The sequence below is a fragment of the Rattus norvegicus genome, chromosome 3 (assembly GCF_036323735.1).
Source record: "Rattus norvegicus strain BN/NHsdMcwi chromosome 3, GRCr8, whole genome shotgun sequence".
NCBI classification, from domain to species: Eukaryota; Metazoa; Chordata; class Mammalia; order Rodentia; family Muridae; genus Rattus; species Rattus norvegicus.
Window position 1 is genome coordinate 140,546,431 of NC_086021.1, and position 21,070 is coordinate 140,567,500.

Consider the following 21,070-nt stretch of genomic DNA (forward strand, 5'->3'; position numbering starts at 1 on the left):
GTAGGCCTGGCTGTCCTAGAACTTGCTCTGTAGACCAACCTGGCCTCAACCTCAGAAAACTGCCTGCCTCTTACTCCCATGTGTTGGGATTATAGGTGAGCACCACCACTCTTCCTTTTCTTTAAAGGGAAGTTCTCTCACGTTTCCCCTAGACAGCAATATATGGGAGTTACCATTTTTCATTTTTAATAAAATTTAACTTGTGAGGTTTCTGATATACAGAGGGATGAATTCCGTAGCTGTGCCTAAAAGGAACTTGTGAAAATATGACTCGCTGTACATTGTAGGCTTATGGAGAGACACATTCTTGTTTTATTTTTAGAGTGTACAACTATGAGCCCTTAACACACCTCAAGAACATCCGAGCAACTTGCTATGGGAAGTACATCTCTATAAGAGGGACAGTGGTTCGAGTCAGTAACATAAAGCCTCTGTGCACCAAAATGGCTTTTCAGTGTGCTGCATGTGGAGAGATTCAGAGCTTTCCTCTTCCGGATGGAAAATACAATCTTCCAACAAAGGTGATATGTTCTTTAATTGACCATATCTTTTGTCTTCTTTACCGAGAAGGCACATCAGCTTACAGAAAATTTACCAGTGCTTTTGAACAGAGCTGTAGCAGAGCAAACAGCCATACACATGAACTCAACACCACCAGACTTCATTATCTCTCATGATTACCTGGTATAGAAGGCTGGAAGAACCCTCACCCGGGTCATTCTTCCTCTGTGTCTCTGTGGAGTTACCATTACAAAATAGATCTGGTAGAGTGAGGTGTCCCACCTTTCTCATGTTTGGTTTTGGCTTTTCATACACATTATCAAAGTTCAGAGTTTATAGTCTATTCATGACTATTGACAACTGTTGTGGAAAGAGATCAGTTGGTAGGCAGAATGCTGTCTGTCAACTGACTCCTGCTCCTGATAGGGAGTTAGACTGTTGCATATATGATAACAGTACGTTAAGCTTATAAATGCATCTTGAGGTTCAAACACCAAAAACAAACAAACAAACAAAAAAACCAAAACACACAAAAAAACCAAACTGACATAGGAAAACTTGAATGTACATGGTGAGAGGTGAGAAGTACTTGTCAAGTGACTATACCACACAAACAGTGAAGGGGCGTGTATGTGTGTCTTAGTTAAGGTTTGTTGCTGTGAAGAGACACCACAACCATGGCAACTCTTATAAATGAAAACATTTAGTTGGGACTAGCTTACAGTTTGAGAGGTTTAGTCCATCATCATCATGGTGAGAAACACGGCATCCAGGCAGACACAGTGCTAGAGAAGCTGCTAAGAATTCTACGTCTTGATCTGTATGCAGCAGAAGGAAACCCGAGCCACACTGGGCATATCTTGAGTGTAAGAGACCTCAAAGCCCGCCTCCACAGTGACATTCTTCCTCCAACAAGGCTATACCTCCTAGTAGTGCCTCACTCCCTGGCCAAGCACTCAAACACGAATCTGGGGGATCTTCCTATTTATAACACCACAGGGAGCTAGAGGGGAGCTGAGGGTTAATGAAGATCCTTAGGGAAAGGCTTTTCAGAAGTAGAAGATTGGGTCAAAGCCTATGTCTGGAAGGAGGTGGTACAGTCAAGGAGCCAAGAACTGGGAGACTGCCTGGGACAGAGGAAGCAATGAGTGCATGATACGGAGGTAAGCGGGGATCTTTGGCTACTCATAGCAAGGGAAATACAGAGGATGAGAGGGGTCAGCTACAACAGGACCAAGAATGATAGCCAAAGAGTGTAGCAAGAAGTGGGAGAGGTTATAACTGAGTTTTCTTAACATATGATCATGGCTTGCCAGAAGCTGAACGTAAATGTCTTCTGTTGCAGTGTCCTGTGCCTGCGTGTCGAGGGAGGTCATTTACGCCATTGCGCAGTTCTCCTCTCACCGTCACAATGGACTGGCAGTTGATCAAGTAAGCACTCGGACTGAAATAAGAGAGAGGCTCTCATTCTGCTGAGTAAATCTGTGATGGCAGTGATTACTGATGAGTCTGTGCTTTCAAACGGTAATTGCCTCTTTGAAGTTGATTGGTTACTGGATTCTAGAAAGAGTGCTGCTATCCCCTCTCGTTGCTGCTGAGAAGTGTTCGTTTTCTATCTAAATGATGTCATTAGGTGCCCATCCCATGATGCACTGTAGTATTGAGGTTTTAGATAAAGGACCACTTAGAAGTGGACTATTTGATGATAGGCTCTCGTTTTCTGTCCAGCGTGTTACACCATTTATTGGCTTGTTTGACTTGTTTTAAAGGTCAGGTATTATTTTTGTATTTTTTAAAGATTTTTTTATGTATAGATGTCTATGTGAATGTATGCAGTCAGTGTGAGTGCCCATGGAGGTCAGAAGAGGGGCATCTAAGGGCAGAAGAAGCACATCAGCCTGGAGCTGTGTTACAGGCAGTTCACCAGTTCAGGGAAGCAAACTTGGGTCCTCTAGTAGAGCAGTGAGTGCTTTTAACCATTGAGGCCTCCAGCCTTATTTAGATTTTTTCATCCAGTAATTCTAGGTTTTCTTGATAATATGTCTATGTCCATAAACCATCCCTTTAAAAAAGAAAAAAAAAAAGACTTTTACAGCTCGCGAGTCAGGTTTGTGTCATTTCCCCTGCTCTTAGTCTTAGTGGGAGGTCTGATTTATTCTGTCGCTCATTCCTTTTATGGTGCTGGACGCTTCTGCCCCACCTTATAATCTCTTCATTTGTGCAGTTATGGAGTGGTGAAGGAGTACTGTTATCCTCATGGCCCACGGCACTTTCTGTCCGGAGTTGTCTTTAGCTGTCCTGTATACTGTCCACGATTCTCTTTAGCCTTCCTGTCAGATGCAGCCCCTAGATTACCCGTTGCCTTTTGTTTGCCATACTTTCATTTTTCTGCATGCTTTCTAAATTAGAGTGGCTTTTTGTTATGTCATTTCTACAGACACCTGCTTCGTGGTTACGGTATTGAGATAGTAATTTTGTAACAATGTATGTCTATGTGATCTTGTCCCAACTCTTCCTTAGCCTTTTCAAAATTGCTTCAAAAATGGGGTGAGTTGTTTGGAGAGGTGGGATCATCTCTGCTGCTCTCTGTGAGTTGGAAGTTCCCCTCCTCAGGCCTTCCTGAGTAGATGGCGAGTTCTGGTTATTCTGATTGTTCTTGAATTGGTTTGGGCTTCTCAAAGGCTGGAACGAGGCAGCTCTATTCTGGAGTTGAAATAGCCTCATGGATATTTTAGCTCTTCTCTCAGAAGGGATTTGTCCATTTCTATAGGACAGTGCTCTTACTGCCCGTTGGTAAATTTTATTCTTTCCCTACTGGACTGCCCACGTCAAAGAAATTCTAAACACTTATTTCTGTACTGTCCATTGCTTCCAGCCATCCCCATCCCCATCCTTCCCTAACACACACCCCCACCCCCCACCCCCATTTTTTGAGAGCCTCTTGAGACTCCGCTGAGAACCTGGGTTGCTACTTCTCTATGCCCTTTCTCAACGGCTGTCTCTCAACAGTGATGTGTTAGCTTTTTTCTCTGTGTAAGATATGTATTTATCTGAGTAATTAAAGAAATTGCTTGTGAGTTTTGTCTGCCCGCTCTGGACTTTATTTTGCTTTTCTTGCCACTATTTGTTTTTAGAAAGAGTGAGTCCTATTCGTTAGTTTTTGAGGAGTGCTGGGTAAATGAATACACACATTTATTCTGCCATCCTGAATTGGAAACTGCTAATGTGATTTTTTTATATTTTATATTTTATATTGAACTCCTTACAAACCCACCTGCCTTCATCTAGAACAGCATTATACAGATCCTGAGTTGAAGAAACAACTGTATGTAAGATATATTCTAACTGAAAACTTTGGTATGCCTTAGAATCCAGGAGCTGATGTCTGATGCACAGAGAGAAGCTGGTCGGATCCCTCGAACCATAGAATGTGAACTTGTTCATGATCTTGTAGATAGCTGTGTCCCAGGAGATACGGTGACTGTTACTGGAATTGTCAAAGTTTCAAATAGTGAAGAAGGTATGCTGTAACTCTTCTCATGCCCTTTCTCAACCGCTATCTCTCAACAGTGATGTGTTAGCTTTTTTCTGTGAATAAGATACTCCCGCATCTCAAATAATTTAGGAAATGCCTTGTTCCTTATGTATGATAAAGTATTTGGTGGCTCATGCTTGAAATTCCATTCCTAGTCAATTATTGTATGTGAAATGAAAACAATACTTAATCTTTTGAATTTACAGGTTCTCGATCTAAGAATGATAAGTGCATGTTCCTTTTGTACATTGAAGCAAACTCTGTTAGCAACAGCAAAGGACAGAAAGCCCAGACTGCAGAGGATGGTTGCAAGCATGGAACACTGATGGAGTTCTCCCTTAAAGACCTGTATGCCATCCAAGAGATCCAGGCTGAAGAGAACCTGCTCAAGCTCATTGTCAAGTATGTATTAGTCACCGGGAGCTTCCTAGGGATATGCTTGTCAGCTTGCCCTGTTACTGGTCAAAAAATCTAGACAGAATGGTTGGCTAACCAGTCTGTAAGCCAAATCTAGCTTGCTGTCTTGTTTTAGGACCTGTAAAAGTTTATGTTTATGAATGGTTAAAAAAAATGAAGAGTACTTCATAACATAAAATCATACAAAATGCTGTCATATGACATTTGGTGTCTGAGTAAGCTTTGAGGGACAGAACCACCTTCAGTCACTTACACTGTGGTGGCAGTGAGTAGCAACAACAGAACCATACACGTGGCAACGGGTATTTATACTGACGCCTTTTCAGAAAAAAGCGGTATCTGGTGTAAAAGAAGACAAGTTTGTCATAATATAGTATGCTTTGGTATCCTGACAGTTTGGGGATAATTTTGAAATAATGGGGAAAATCATGAGACTGAATTTAACACATCAGCAGCGGTGAAGAAAGAAGACTTGGAATGTGTTCTGTGGGGAAGTTGGTCTTGCCATGCTCCCTTTTTCCAAGGCCTTTGAGTTACTTGAGTTCTTGTCCTTAAACTCTTCAGACTTCCCCCCAAATAGCCATCCCGACTTACTCTGTGATAGCTAGTGCTGTGATCGGGTCAGCATATGTAAGCTACATAGGAATTGTCTGTTGTCTGAACGGGTGCCCAAGGAGCAGCCATGACACCTCGTCCTTCTTACTGCTTATAAGTGAAGTTACCTCTAGCAGCCCTTTGGCCCTGGTCACCAGTTTGCCTTTCTCCCTTCTGTCTTCTTGTTTGTGATTTCATCATCCAAAGTAGTTTTTCACGGTCCTTCACTTTATCTAGAAGATTGGCAAATGAGGCAGACTTTTTTTTAATGTTTGGTGAAACACCCACACCTGATTCGTTTGCCTGTTGTTAGTAGCTGCCCTCTACACTACAAGTTGATTACTTAAGCCTGAGTCTATATAGTCTACAAGGCTGAAATTATTTATATCCTGGACCTTTAAAAAAGTTCATTGACCAATACGAGATGAGAAAACAGAGAAGTATTAGAATTACCAATATATGACAAGTTTAGACATGTTATATGACATGTTTCAGTTTAGATTTGTTTAGAAGCAGTGAATTGATTCAGTGCCTTTTATTTGGGAGAAGAGCTTAGAAATAGCAGGAAGGCAGGAGTATTACAGAGAAGGGATAGCAGGCTGCAGTGCTCTAATGAGCAGGTGGTTACCATTAGCTGCCTCCTGGGCCTAGATTGGAGGACTAGCCCAGCACTTCTGCTTTGTCTACTGACGATGCTTTTGTAGCCATGAAAGAGTCTGTGATAGACTTTGAGGTGATTGGCAGGGTGTGACTGGCCATTAGCCTAGAACATTGTTAAGATGAGTTCCAAGGGGCACCAGTCTCTGTTTATATTTATTAAAAAGGGAGAAAGATTCATAGTTTATTCCTTGTTTCTACCCTATCCATTTTTTATTTGTTCCTTGTTTACAAAATGTATGTATTCATAAATCAAATTTGTGTGTACACACGTGTACGTGAAAATGTGTGCATGCATTATGTTGACAACCAAGTATGTTCCTTGTGATTCTGTTGGTTAGTATCTTATGTTTTGGGCCTGTCTCAGTGAACCTGGAGTGTAGAGGTTGACTGGGCCAGGCCATGAGCCCCAGGTCTCCTTCTGTCTTCACCTTCCAGTGTTAGAATTCCAGTTTACCACTCTCCCTGGCTTTTTACATGGGTGCTAGGAGTCTGAGATCCTTATGGTTTCAGAGCTAATACTCTGCAGGCCGAGCTGTCTCTCCAACCCTTGTAGATTTATTCACATTCTTAATGTGACTCTTGAACTGAACTGAAGTGGAATGAAATCGTATACCACCTTCAAATAACAATGTTTGTGATGAGCTCATGTATTAGTGTTCTCTTTCAGTGACTTTACTGTACAGCTCTCAAGATGTCTGTTCAAATAAAACACATAACTAAGAATGCAGAAGACCTGATGATGGTGCATTTTAATGTTAGTTCTGTCAGATCAGCTGTAGATTGAGTTACTTTAAGATGGTTTGAAAGCACTCCCTTGAAGCATGGATTTTAAAGCATTCTTCCCTTTATAGAATAAATAAGATTTTAAAGGATTTACTATAAAAATAAAATTATGGGGTTGAGGAGATAAAAATTTGCCTCCCTTTGATACTAAATAAAGGAAATTAAGCAAATTGTAAAGTAGTTCTTCCAATGGACCTATGTAATTTAAGTTATAATTTAAAGTTGTATTCTGTTTTTCAGCTCACTTTGTCCTGTCATTTTTGGTCATGAAGTAAGTATATTACTTCAGTTTCATTCAAAAAGTACATCGTTGTCAATATTAATACTTTAAAGTAGTGAGATTCTCTTACCAGTCATTAATATTTTAATATGAATCAGCATTCTATAACAGCAGTTTTCAACCTGTGGGTTGCAATTCATAACAGCAAAATTACAGTTGTGTAGTACTGTACACTGAAATCATTTTTTGGTGGGGTCACCACAACATGAGGAAGTGGATTAAAGGATCACAGTATTAGGGAGGTTGAGAAGCACTGATCTGTAAGTTAATGTAGAAGGCAAATAACATCCCTGAACCTGTCGACAGTTATGGGAAGGGACACTTTTCAAAGTGACGAGACACCAAGTCAGCACCAACAGGTGTTTGGCTTTGTCACTTGGGAGTGGATTGTTGTCTTACAAAGTTTTTCTTAGCAATTTCTAAGATCCTTTTGATTTAAATACTTCTAGCCTTACTATTTGTGTTATAGCAGGTTTTTTTTTTTTTTTTTTTTGGTTCTTTTTTTCGGAGCTGGGGACTGAACCCAGGGCCTTGCGCTTCCTAGGCAAGCGCTCTACCACTGAGCTAAATCCCCAGCCCCGCTTTTTTTCTTTTTAAGAACAGGTTTTCTTTTGTTGCCCCAGATAGCATTGAACCTCATACTCTTCCTGTGTCTGTATCTCAAGTGTTGGGATTGCAGACATGCTTAGCTTTGCTTCTCAAACATTATCAAACAGTAAAGTTATGGTAAAAATATCCTGGCTGGTGGTGTAGCTCAGGGCTGAGCACCTGACTAATCAGGCACTAAGCCTTGGGCTCCATCAGCACTGCAGAGGGGATAGTCTCCAGATAAACTAGTGCTGTAGTCATGAGGAGTGCCTCCTGCTGTAGATATGAGGAGTGTCTCCTGCTAATCATCTTTACATTTCTCTTTCTGTTCTCTCTTCCCACTCTTGAGCTTGTTAAAGCAGGACTGATGTTAGCGCTATTTGGCGGTAGCCAGAAGTACGCAGATGACAAAAACAGGATTCCTATTCGAGGAGACCCACACGTCCTGATTGTTGGAGATCCAGGCTTGGGGAAGAGTCAGATGCTGCAGGTAGAAAATCAGTTATTTGGCACTTTGCTTTTTGTTTACATAATCAGCAGGTGATGTTTCTCAAAGCATGACATGTTTGGGTTGTAGAGGATCTACTTTGTCTAGGGGTATCGAGGTACTGGGGTATCACATGAGTAATACAATGTATCTGGCCTTATTTTCACTTCAAGCTGGCCTCCTGCCACATAGACTACATAGGCATCTTGGTCTGTGGAGGTATTAACTATGATGAGACGCTGTTTTTCTGACAACACCATTATTACACCTAGTAGTGCTAGTCTATTGTGCTGTGACTACAATGACCAGATAGTAAAGGAAGTAAAGATAGATTATGCATTCTGTCCATATAAGTACATAAGCTTCTTACTACTCTTCAGAATATTCTGGTAAAGGTAGGGGAGCCATCTGTATACATCTCCACTGTGTCTCTGAATCCAAACCAATGCAGCTTCTCTGACCAGTCAGTTTTTAGCCACCAAAGAAGGTTTAGTCTCTGCCGGCCAGAGCCTGCTGCTGTTCCCCTCTTAGGTTCACAATGGCCTGTTTGTTGGAAAGCTTTCGGTTTTTTCAGAGTGAAAACTAGTAAGCGGCTGCAGTATCCTCTAGAAGGATGCTCCTCCCCCTTACAAAGGACTCCCTGGTGCTTTGGTGAGTTGAAGTCAGTCATCCAGCAGTTGAGCACTCTGGCTATGTCTCACAGTTATGTTTGAAACTATTTGACCATGGTATAGGCAGCCTGGAGCTATACTTGTATATTTGAAGTTCCCTGAAGGTGGTCCTGATATTTAGACAGGATGGCTGCGATCTTCCCATTGCATTGGCAGCCTGCCATTCTTCCTAACCATGTGTCTTCTTTAGACCCCTTGGCTAAATATTAAACCAGTCATTTTAATTAATATTGCATCCTGTTTGGGTCTCTTTACTCTGTTCCGAGCGCTTGGAACAGCCTGATAGCTGAGGCAGGGTTGCCTAGTTGTAAGTGAAACAAAGTTTATAATAAATCTGAAAGCAGAGGCTGAAGGGATGGCTCATTGGTTAAGAGAACTTGGATCAGGTTCCAGCATCTACATAGCAGATCACAACTATCTGTGTTTCTAGTTTTGGTGGATTTGATGCCCTCCTCTGGCCTCCATGGGCACTACACACATGTGCTGCACTTAGTAAATGCAGGCAAAATACTCATCGACATAGAAATAAATGAATAGCCAGAGCATTAGACAATAAAAAGAGGTCAAAGGGATACAAATTGGAAAGGAAGAAGTCAAAATATCACTATTTGCAGATGATATCAGAGTATACTTAAGTGACCTCAAGAATTCCACCAGAGAACTCCTACAGCTGATAAACAACTTCAGCAAAGTGGCTGGGTATAAAATTAACTCAAACAAATCAGTAGCCTTCCTCTCCTCAAAGGATAAACAGGCTGAGAAGGAAATTAGGGAAACAACACCCTTCACAATAGTCACAAACAATATAAAATACCTCGGTGTGACTCTAACCAAGCAAGTGAAAAATTTGTATGACAAGAACTTTAAGTCTCTGAAGAATGAAATCGAAAAAGATCTCAGAAGATGGAAAGACCTCCCATGCTCATGGATTGGCAGGATTAACATAGTAAAAATGGCCATTTTGCCAAAAGCAGTCTACAGATTCAATGCAGTCCCCATCAGCATTCCAACCCAATTCTTCAAAGAGTTAGAGCAACTTGCAAATTCATTTGGAATAACAAAAGTCCAGGATAGCGAAAACTGTTCTCAACAATAAAAGAACTTCTGGGGGATTCATCGTCTCTAACCTCAAGCAGTATTACAGAGCAATAGTGATAAAAACTGTATGGTATTGGTACAGAGGCAGGCAGGTAGATCAAAGGAATAGAATTGAAGACCCAGAAATGAACCCACACACCTATGGTCACTTGATCTTTGACAAAGGAGCTAAAACCATCCAGTGGAAAAAAGATAGCATTTTCAGCAAATGGTGCTGGTTTTACTGGCGGTCAGTATGTAGAAGAATGCAAGTCAATCTATTCTTATCACCCGGTATAAAGCTCAAGTTCAAGTGGATTAAGGACCTGCACATCAAATTCCCTATGCTGAATCTAATAGAAGACAAGGTGGGGAAGAGCCTCCAATACATAGGTATAGGGGAAAATTTCCTGAACAAAACACCAATGGCTTATGCTCTAAGATCAAGAATCAACAAATGGGATCTCATAAAACTGCAAAGCTTCTGTAAAGCAAAGGACATTGTCAATAGGACAAAACAGCAACCAACAGATTCGGAAAAGATCTTTATCAATCCTATATCCGATAGAAGGCTAATATCCATATATACAAATAGCTCAAGAAGTTAGACTCCAGAGAATCAAATAACCCTATTAAATGGGGGACAGAGCTAAACAAAGAATTCTCAACTGAAGAATATTAAATGGCCAAGAAACACCTAAAGAAATGTTCAACATCCTTAGTCATCAGGAAAATGTAAATCAAAACAACCCTGAGATTCCACCACACACCGGTCAGAATGGCTAAGATCAAAAACACAGGTGACAGCAGATGCTGGTGAGGATATGGAGAAATAGGAACACTCCTTCATTGTTGGTGGGATTGCAAGCTGGTACAACCACTCTGGAAATCAGTCTGGCAGTTCCTCAGAAAATTGGACATTGCACTACCTGAGGACCCAGTTATACCACTCCTGGGCATGTACCCAAAAGATGCTCCAACATATAACAAAGACACATGCTCCACTATGTTTATAGCAGCCTTATTTATAATAGCCAGAAGCTGGAAAGAACCCAGATGTCCTTCAACAGAGGAATGGATACAGAAATTGTGGTACATTTACATAATGGAGTACTACTCAGCTATTAAAAACAACGGCTTCATGAAATTCTTGGGCAAATGGATGTAACTAGAACATATCATCCTGAGTGAGGTAACCCAATCACAAAAGAGCACACATACATGTTATGAACTCACTGATAAGTGGATATTAGCCCAAGAGCTCAGAATACCCAAGATACAATCCACAAACCTCATGAAGCTCAATAAGTTGGAAGACCAAAGAGTGATGCTTCAGTCCTTCTTAGAAGGGAGAACAAAATACTCACAGGAGGAAATACAGAGACAAAGTGTGGAGCAGAGACGACCCTCCATGGGGATCCATCCCATATACATACAGCCACCAAACCCAGACAATATTGTGGGTGCCAAGAAGTGCATGCTGACTGGAGCCTGATAAATCTGTCTCCTGAGAGGCTCCGCCAGAGCCTGAGAAATACAGAGTCAGATGCTCTCAACCAACCATTGGACTGAAAATGGGGCCCCCAGTGGAGGAGTTAAAAAAAGGAACTGGAGTGGTTTTCAACCCCATAGGAAGAACAACAATATCAACCAATCAGACCCCCCAGAACTCCCAGGGACTAAACCACCAACCAAAGAGTACACATTGGAGGGACCCATGACTCCAGCCACGTATGTATGATGGCCCTATCGGACATCAGTGAGAGGAGAGGCCCTTGGCCCTGAGAAGGCTGAATGCCCCATGTAGGAGAATGCTAGGGTGGGGAGATGGGAGGGAGTTGGTAGGGAATTGGTGGGTGGGTGGGGGAACACTCTCATAGAAGCAATGGGAGGGGGATGGGATAGAGGGTTTCCAGAGGGGAAATCAGGAAAGGGGATAACATTTGAAATATAAGTAAAGAAAATATCCAATTTAAAAAAAGAAATAATAATAAATGTTTGTAAAGGTGAAATGGTTAGCCAGATTGAATAAATAAATATTTTTAAAGGGGAAATGGTTATGCAGGAAAAGGTGCATCCAGGGATCTGAGTTATTGAAGCTTTCTTCTATGGTTTGTGGAATTGTGTGTGTGATTTTTGAATCAGTGTTACACATGTGGAAGCCTGCATTTACTTTCACAGTAACTGATTGTAGCCTCGAATTTTATTTATATGTTTTGTTTATAGTGTGAAATATTTTTATTTTGGCACTTTTTTTTTTTAGTGTAGAAGTTCCTTTTGGTAAGTGAGTGGTTCCAGAATATATTTATTGGTCCTGAGAAAATGTTAATACCAAGAAAGGACATTGTTAATTTTATTTTAAACATTGAAAGTCTTGGTCAGGCTAGGGCATTGACTCTGGATAAGAGCAGCACCCATGTAAGTAGCTGGGCACGGCCGCACATGCCAGCATCCCCAGTGCTGCTGGGGTCAACCTCAGCAGCTTACTGATCCCAGCCTGGCTGACAGTGACAAACCTCTGGTTCAGTGCGCAGCACTGGCTCACAGCAGTAAAGTGGAGAGTGATGGAGGAAGGCGGCCATCAACTGTATATGCACACACGCGCACATACACACACACACACATACACACACACACACACACACACACACAAACACACACACACACACACACACACACACCAATACCACCAACAACAATAACAACAAAAGTGGAGAGTGATAGAGGAAGGCCATCATTGACTGCACAGGCACACATGCAGGCACACTCGCTTACAAAATCAAAAAACAATTTCAAAGAGCTGTAACATTAGAGGCCACATTTTTAAAGAAATAGAGCACTACTAACAGAACCACTTAACATTACATTCCTACTTTCTTCTGACTACTTAGGAAACCACCTCAGTATCAGCATTGTTAGGATTCTCTAAAAAGACCAAGAGAGAGCTGAGTATATGGCACAGTGGATAGAATGCTTGCCTGGCACACACAGAATGACTACTGTGGTGGTATACTCCACCTCAGTAAAACCAGCACTTCAAGGTCAGCCTCTGCATCACATAGTGAGTGTGAGGACAGTCTCAGCTACATGAGGCCGTCTCGGGGAATTAAAGTGGCCCAGCAATTAAGAGTATTGGCTGTTTTTCTGGAAGACCCAAGTTTAGTTCCCAGTACCCATGTCAGGTGACTCAGAATCACTTTAATTCCAGCCCCAGGAGAACCAGTGCCCTCTTCTGGCTTTTATGGGCATCAGCACATTTGTGATACACACATAAATGCACATCAAAACCTAAAAAGACTTAGCAAGGAAATGAGATGTAGGTTCAGGGATTGATCCATTGACTATGATGGTCAGTGATTCTTTACTGGTGTGGTGTGGTGTGGTGTGGTGTGGTGTGGTGTGGTGTGGTGTGGTGTGGTGTGGTGTGGTGTGTGTGTATGTGTGTGTGTGTGTGAGAGAGAGAGAGAGAGAGACAGAGACAGAGAGACAGAGAGAGACTGACTGACTGACTGACTGACTGTATGGAAGAAGTCACAATGTCAGGTTTCTTCCTCTGTGACTGCACCTTATTTTGTGAGAGGGGGCCTCTCACTAAACTTTGGAGCTCGTTGTTTTGGGTAAACTCTCTGGCAAGCAAGTCCTTGGGATCTGCTTGTTTCCATTCCTGAAGTACTGGGATTATGAACTTATGAACGTTACACTGCTGTGCCCAGCTTTTACAAGGGAGCTGGGGATCCAAACTCAGGTTATCATGCTGCATGGCAAAGACTTTGTCCCCTGAGCCATCTTTTCCAGCCCTCTGAATGATTTTTTAAACCTTTGTTTTAAATAGGCAGCATGCAACGTGGCGCCACGTGGTGTGTATGTTTGTGGAAATACGGCCACCAGCTCTGGTCTGACGGTTACTCTTTCAAAAGACAGTTCCTCAGGAGACTTCGCTTTGGAAGCTGGTGCCCTGGTACTTGGTGACCAAGGTGAGAGACCAAAGGGACTAAAGATTCTGAGGCTTACCATCTTTTTCTTCTTGAAACAGTTGTCTTGCTTTAAAGGTCAGATTGCCTCAGCAGCATCCTCCAGCCTCTGCCAGCTAAGTGCTGGAATTAGAGGCATGTGTCACCACCTCTTGGTCAGTCTCTTTATTTCAGTGAATTTACGTAAAGTTTGAGAGTCATCGCGACAGAACTGTCTCAACCAGTGAATTGACAATGAGTATCGTTTTCAGTAATAATTGAAAATACATCATTTTAAATATCATTTTATTTCTATTATACAGTTGAAACTGGTGTTATTTATTTTCAGAATCTTGTAGCAAATATGTCAGAATCCAATAATCAGATAAAATATGGATAGTTTCTACAACTCCAGCTCCATAACCTGTTACATTTGTGACTGTTTGCTTGGAGTTTTATGTAAGTCCGGGTGGAGTAGGATTGGACTGTCCTGTGGACTCTCGTGCCTCCTGCCTCCTGTATGTGTACAGTAAGTGCTCATTGAGAGCATTACTATGACTTAGCTCAAAATAATTCTAGTTACCTTGAAGCAGGAAAGAAGATGGATGCTGTCTTTCGTTCTAGAAGGATTGCCCCATGAGTTTACCTTCTCCTTACCTTGGCTACCTTTCTTTTCATAGCAAGTATCACCACGTTTCAATAGTCTGCCTCTTGTGGGACACATGTAATGTAAGCTTCACAAGGGCTAAAAAATTTTAATTTTTGGTGCTGTTCTGCATGCCTAGAATATAGCACTGGTGTACAAATAATAATCAGCAAATACCTCTTGAGGCAAACACTCATCTGGTGTTCCTCAGAAGCAGGAGTGCTTCTGCTGAGATGTCAGGTAGAGGCAATAGTGCTGATACGGATACCTCACTGTCGATCTGCCAGATTTTATTCATTACAAGTCAGATTTAAGATGTGAAATGTTAAGTCAGTGCCATGTCTCACATATATTTAAATAAACTAAACATTATAAGGCTAAACAACACTGTTAGACAAGTAGAAAAGGATTTTACAAGTATAAGAGAGAGATACAAAGGAAAGTCAACAGAATGAGTTCTAGAAGCAAGAGTACTGTCTACTCTTCCAAAGGACCTGGGTTCATGCTCAGCATCCACATGGCAGCCCATGCAAATCCAGTTCTAGGAGATCCAACACCCCTCAGACATACATGCAGGCAAAACATCAATGCATACAAAGTAAAATAAATAATTATTACTTTAAAAAATAGTATTTTCCTTTAGCATCTGATGAAATGATCAGAAAAAGTTTTAAGTGTTAAGTTTTATGACTTACATTTGTATTCAGACAGGCAACAGAGTTGAGGATTGTGGTGGTTGTTTGTGCTTTATATCCATGGGCCAGGTGCTGGAGAGATGGCTTAGCAGCCGAGAACACTTGCTGGTCTTTCAGATGACTCAGGTTCACTTCCCAGCACCCACATGGCAACTTAAACTATCTCTAACAGGCCCAGGAGGTCTGAGACTCTCTTCTGGCCTCAGTACCCACTGGTCACACGTCATTCATAAATATACATACAGGTAAAACACAAAATAAAAATCTTAAAAAAAAAGTGCAGTAGAAGTTTCCTGTCTAAGCAAACAACAAGAAATCCAACAAGAAATGAAGATTACCCAGGAAGTGTTGATGAGCACGTGAGTTTTATGAGATTAGAATGAGGTACGATGATCTCCAGGCAGTGGAGCAGTAACCTTTTATTGCAGCACATGGCCTGCTCTGCAGAACTAGTTCCAGGACCACCAGGGCTACACACAAACTGTTTTAAAAACACAAACAAAAATTGATTAATACACAAAACTGACCCTGCCAAACGAGAGGAGAGATATAGAGGAGAGGCTCACAGTAACTCCAGCGACTACAGAGAAAAAAACACAGTTGCAGAGGTAACAAAGGAAACAACACACTGGCTCCATGAAGTAGGAACCTCGAAGTAGCACCAGGATTAACCTCAAGGGCGTGAGAGAGCCCTGACTCTAAGATGCTTTGGGTTCAAGGCCAGCACCACAAAATAGATGTATAGATCTTGAAATGTAGACAAGCTAATGAGCAGTCACTTCTATGTGCTTAGCTGGCTAGGATTTGGTGGCCACAGAATACAGGTGAGTTAACCAGAGAGCCCCCAACTGGTGTGAAGAAATAGGAGAAAGCTTACAAGAGTGGTGAGGATCCCCAGGGACTTGTGCTTTGGAAGTCTCATCCCCGGTACTCAAAATCCTTCAACAGTGGTGCTGTTACGTGTTCCACATGTGCCATCAGTACCTCCTGTTACTGGGCCATGTTGAGTCTTCTGAGTGTGGAGCTCTGTGTGCTCTTCTGCCCAAACTGCTGCACACAGCCTACCTAAGACTCAGTTCAAGGAGCACCTTTTCCATGAGCCCTTTCATTCCCCTATTCTAACTGTATTCTGTTTCAGAAAGCTGCTACACAGTCCTGTGCACACACACACACACACACACACACACTCACACACACCCCACACCACACCCAGCTCCCCACACAGGGCTTCACTGTGTAGTGCTGACTGTCCTGGAACTCTCTGTAGTCCAGGCTGGCCTCAAACTCAAGAGGTTCATCTGCCTTTTCCCTACCTAGTTTGGAGAGTACATTTCTTAGATGTTTGTGTCTTACCTAACTGGTTCTCTTGATCCTTTTAAGACTTGTATATCTTCATGTTTGGGGCTGCCACATGTGCTACCCATGGAGGGTGGAGAACAAGTCATAGCACAAAGTTTAGTAATGAGACCGATGCATCATTTGCTGTAAAATATGGCAGTCATGAATGACATTTGATAATTTTAAATTCTAAAATTAAATGGAAAGAACTTCTTACAAATTTGGAAGCTGACCAGAGAAAGGTGTTTTGTCTGTTTTTCTACTGTGCTTGTAGGCATTTGTGGAATAGATGAATTTGATAAAATGGGGAATCAGCATCAAGCCTTGTTAGAAGCCATGGAACAGCAGAGCATTAGCCTTGCTAAGGCCGGTGTGGTTTGCAGCCTCCCTGCAAGAACCTCCATTATTGCTGCGGCAAATCCAGTCGGAGGACACTACAATAAAGCGAGGACAGTTTCTGAGAATTTAAAGTAAGTTTCTTCAAGTGTATATCTGTGAGTCAGTAAGGAAAGGATAATTGAGTATCAGTAGATAGCCCATAGAAGTCAGAGGTCTCCAGTAATGTACAGAAATGTGCTTAAATCCTGAAGACAGTGAGGTTGCCCTGATAGCCTACTCGGAACTGGCCAAGGTTTTAGATCAGTTGTCAGTGTTAAGGGAGTGGGAAAGAATCTACACATCAGCGTGTTGAAAACCACCATGAATTATTGTGTACGTGCTGTTTAGCCCCTTTGCTTAGGAAACCCTTGGTGTAGTCAACAACCCCATAGACATACTTGTGAATGTGTATTGCATTGCTTATCATCAAAACCAGAAATTGTTTTAAGCCTCAGTAAGGCTCATTGCAGATACTGCTTCTTTCCCTGCTTCCTAGGATGGGGAGTGCCCTGCTGTCCAGGTTCGATTTGGTCTTTATCTTGTTAGATACACCAAATGAACAGCACGACCACTTACTTTCTGAACATGTGATCGCAATAAGAGCTGGGAAGCAGAGAGCGGTTAGCAGTGCCACAGTCTCTCGTGTGCTCAGTCAAGACTCAAATACTTCTGTACTTGAAGTGGTTTCCGAGAAACCGTTATCAGAAAGACTAAAGGTATACATGTTTGCTCAATATTTCCTTTCATTCTAGCTTAAATGTGCAAATTCAGTGTGCGATGGGGCTGCAGGTATGTCTTAGTGGTATAGTGTGTTCATCACGCACAGGGCTCGCTCTGGATTTAGACCTCAGCATCTACCACCAACCAGTAGCACTCTCCTTTGTCCTTGTGCCTGGACATTTACAGCTTTGGGACCTTCTGAGGCAGCACTTCCCTCACCTGTGGGTCACAACCCCTTTGGGGAGACACACATTAGAGAGCCTGCATCTCAGATACGTACATTACAACTCACAGCAGTAGCAAAATTAAAGTTATGAAGTAACAGCAGAATTTATGGGGAAAGGGGTCACCACAACATGAGGAACTGTGTTAGCGGGTCATGGCATTAGTGAGGTTGAGAACCACTGATCTAACTATGGTGATTGGAGCTATAACCGTAGTGCTTGGTTTATTTGGAGAAGCTTTATTTACCTAAACAAGCTAGGATTTTCAGCCATTTTTTTTCATCATATCCTAGGTGGCTCCTGGAGAAAAGACAGATCCGATTCCACATCAGCTGCTGAGGAAGTACATAGGCTATGCACGGCAGTATGTCCATCCAAGGTTATCCACGGAAGCTGCTCAGGCTCTTCAGGATTTCTACCTGGAGCTGCGCAAGCAGAGCCAGCGCGTGGGCAGCTCGCCCATCACCACTCGGCAGCTGGAATCTTTGATCCGTCTGACGGAGGTTTGCGTATTTTGCATTCGTGCCTTTTGTGACTAGAGGAAAAGGGGAGGAGCTCAGCCTAACGACACAAACCTATAAGCTCCGTTGTTCAGGATTCTGACTTTGTATGAGACCTGTCTCAAAGTAAAAGGAGAGAAAAGATGTGGTGTCGTTCAGTGGTCTTGAGTGCTCGCTCAGCCCGTGCCAGGCCCTAGGTTCAGTCTCCAGCCCTGAAGGGAGACTGAGGGTGTGCACATGCGCGCGCGTGTGCGTGTGCGTGTGCGTGTGCGTGTGTGTGTGTGTGTGTCTGTCTGTGTGTTACATTATGATTTCTCCTTTGATTAGTTTTCTTCACTATTATCCTAGGAGACATCAAAAGTGGGTGAATAAAAAGTTCTTTTAGGGGGTTGGGGATTTAGCTCAGTGGTAGAGCGCTTGCCTAGCAACCGCAAGGCCCTGGGTTCGGTCCCCAGCTCCGGAAAAAAAGAAAAAAAAAAGTTCTTTTAGAAGATTGAGTCACTTTTGTAACATAGTAAAGCTACAGATTTCTTTCTAGGCAAAGGACCAGTTATTCCAAGCAGCGTTTATTTAATTTTTTTTAAATGGCACTGTAGATTTCTAAAGTGTCTGAAAAGTGGTGGGATTACCTAGAATCCTGGGCTCCCAGTTTGAGCATATGGGAATGTGGACTCTGCCGAGTGTCTTGACCATTTGCTTACGTGACAGGTCTGTAGGCGTGGGCAACCCTTCTAAGAGCAGGACTGTTGTCACATTGCAGGGTGCTCTGAGCACTGCTGCAGGTACAGCTAGCTGTGTCGGATGTTAAGGTTCTTTTGATCCTAAAATATGGCTGACGCCTCTGTTATTTTAGTTCATATAAACTGATTTCCTGATAGTAAAAGGCAAGAGAAAACACATTTTCGTAACAAAATCTCCTGAAATAAACACTCACAAAACATATTAGTAGGTGAAAGTAAATTTTGGCTATATTTTAAGCCATTTGTATACTTTTCTACTGTTTAAAAACTCTTTTTAGTCTTTGAACTGCCTGCATGCATACAGTGTATTTTAACATCTTCAGTACCTAGCCCTCCTTATGCAATGGCTGATTAAGCTTTGGTACAAGCCTCTGCGTAAATGGTGGAAGTCTTTGTCTTTCATTGTACAATAGTTGTTTCCTTTCACAGGCACGAGCAAGGTTAGAATTGAGAGAGGAAGCAACTAAAGAAGACGCTGAAGATATAATTGAAATTATGAAGCATAGGTAAGATCAGCACTAATGTTTTTATGTGGTGGGGGGCAGTGCATCTGCACGTGTGGACATCCAAGGACAACTTCTGGAAGTCAGTTCTTCCTTCCTCTACATGGGTCCCAGGGATTGAACTCACAGTCTTGGCAACACCTTTACCTGCGCAGTCATCTTGCTGCCCCTTGCTTAATTTTTTTAGGAATCTGTTTTTTCCCCTTCTCTTTTTCACCTCTCTTCCCAATCCTTTATCCTTCCTCCCCTCCCCTTCTCCTTTCTCTCTATCTCCTCTTTTCTCTGTCCTTTCTTCCTTCCGTTTGGTGTTTTTGTTAGGTAATACCTGTTTCTTCAAAGGCAGATGTATAGATACGAGTTTGCTTCATGTCAGAATCAGCGTGCTTTGCTAGTTCCTCTCTGCTCCTGAATAACAGTTTTATACAGTTGAATAACAAGGATTTTGCAGTCCAACTTGAGACCGCCATGGCAGGTTTTACCACGGGGGTCACAAGGTGGCTCAGCACAGTAACAGTGCCTGGCATACAAATCAGATGACTTGATGCCTGGAAACAAAGTAAATGTGGAAGGAGAGAAATAACTCCACAGAGCTGCTCTCCGATCTCACACTTGTGTTGGAGCATGTGTACACACAATTATAGTGTTCTCCAGTGCTAGTGCGGTGCATGCTAGTGGGCACTACTGTCTGCCAGATTTGACCCTGTGAAGGTGAGACTGCATAGGTCCTCCTTCTCCGACTCAAGGCCATAAACTGAGGTCAGATCAGAAGTTACAAAAAAGTCTTAGGGTCTGGCACTTATTGCTGTCCTGATCAGTAGGGGGTGGAGCTCATGATCATTTTCTCCCTTCCCCTGTAGGGAGACTTCACCTCACTTTGCTTGTGCTCACGCTTGTTCTGTGTCTGTGGCTCCTTTCCTCTGCTTATGGGCAGAAGGGCACCCTGCTGCCCCTAAGGCCTGAGCTACATCTGCTGCTTGTTTCCTGACTTCATAGGCAGTCTGTGGAAGGAGACTTTTCTCTTTAATTCAGTATGTCAGCAACAAGAGGAGAGAATTGTTTGATCTAAGTGCCTGGATTATCTGGCATTCTCAGAGATGGAGAGCCAGCTAAACACATCACATTGAGATTTGTTAGACTTACCATGCTTTCTCAGTCTATGAGAACGAGGACCTCCTCTTTTACCAGGGTCTTCCAGGGCCAGAATCATGGCTGGCACATGGTATTAAATGTCCTTCATTACTCAAAAATGTTTGCCCTTTTGCAGTTCCTATCTCTTCTGCTTCATTGAAACCATGGTTAATGTGTTATACCTATAAAATTACGTTTGCAACTGGGAAGCAGAAGACGGAGCAAGCAAAGTCTAAACCGTAACATAGTTCATCTGAGTTAGCAGAGTTAACATTTTTGGAAAGTAAACATTTTTATTTAGTAAATAGTTTCTGTTTACTAAATAACGTTTACAATCGTGAAAATATTGTAGGAAGAAGAATAGCGCTACTTCCTGAGATTAGGTTGCTGAGAGCTTTTCTACTTCGGGGAAGTCTGCCAGATAGTGTACAATTTGGTTTTCAAGTGGAAGCAAGGTAGCGTGGATTAAATTCCCAGGTGTCAGTTATTAGTGTAACATTTGGTCTTCATCGTACTTTATGCACATTTCTGTTTTAGAGTTTCTCATCTACTAAGGAACAGATCGTGACTATCAAGGTCATCCCTAAGGACTCCTTAAGCATAATGCTAGTCACTGTCAAGATCCTGAGGACTCCTTGAGGACAGTGCTGATCTG

General features: G+C 42.3%; 1 protein-coding gene across 4 annotated transcripts in view; it reads left to right on the forward strand.

The window, feature by feature from the left end:
• Mcm8 (minichromosome maintenance 8 homologous recombination repair factor) overlaps nt 1-21,070 on the forward strand; it is a 30,302-nt gene that overhangs the window by 6,841 nt on the left and 2,391 nt on the right. For 2 of the 4 annotated variants that reach the window (XM_006235074.5, NM_001106514.1), the window contains exons 7-17: nt 323-521; nt 1,847-1,932; nt 3,870-4,021; nt 4,243-4,438; nt 6,731-6,761; nt 7,708-7,848; nt 13,426-13,567; nt 16,497-16,692; nt 17,097-17,316; nt 17,838-18,047; nt 19,214-19,290. In XM_006235074.5, coding sequence (XP_006235136.1) covers nt 323-521; nt 1,847-1,932; nt 3,870-4,021; nt 4,243-4,438; nt 6,731-6,761; nt 7,708-7,848; nt 13,426-13,567; nt 16,497-16,692; nt 17,097-17,316; nt 17,838-18,047; nt 19,214-19,290 — 1,650 coding nt within the window. Of the gene's footprint in view, nt 1-322; nt 522-1,846; nt 2,026-3,869; nt 4,022-4,242; nt 4,439-6,730; nt 6,762-7,707; nt 7,849-13,425; nt 13,568-16,496; nt 16,693-17,096; nt 17,317-17,837; nt 18,048-19,213; nt 19,291-21,070 lie in introns of those variants that run through there. The other 2 variants (XM_039104589.2, XM_039104590.2) reach the window with 2 other exon arrangements.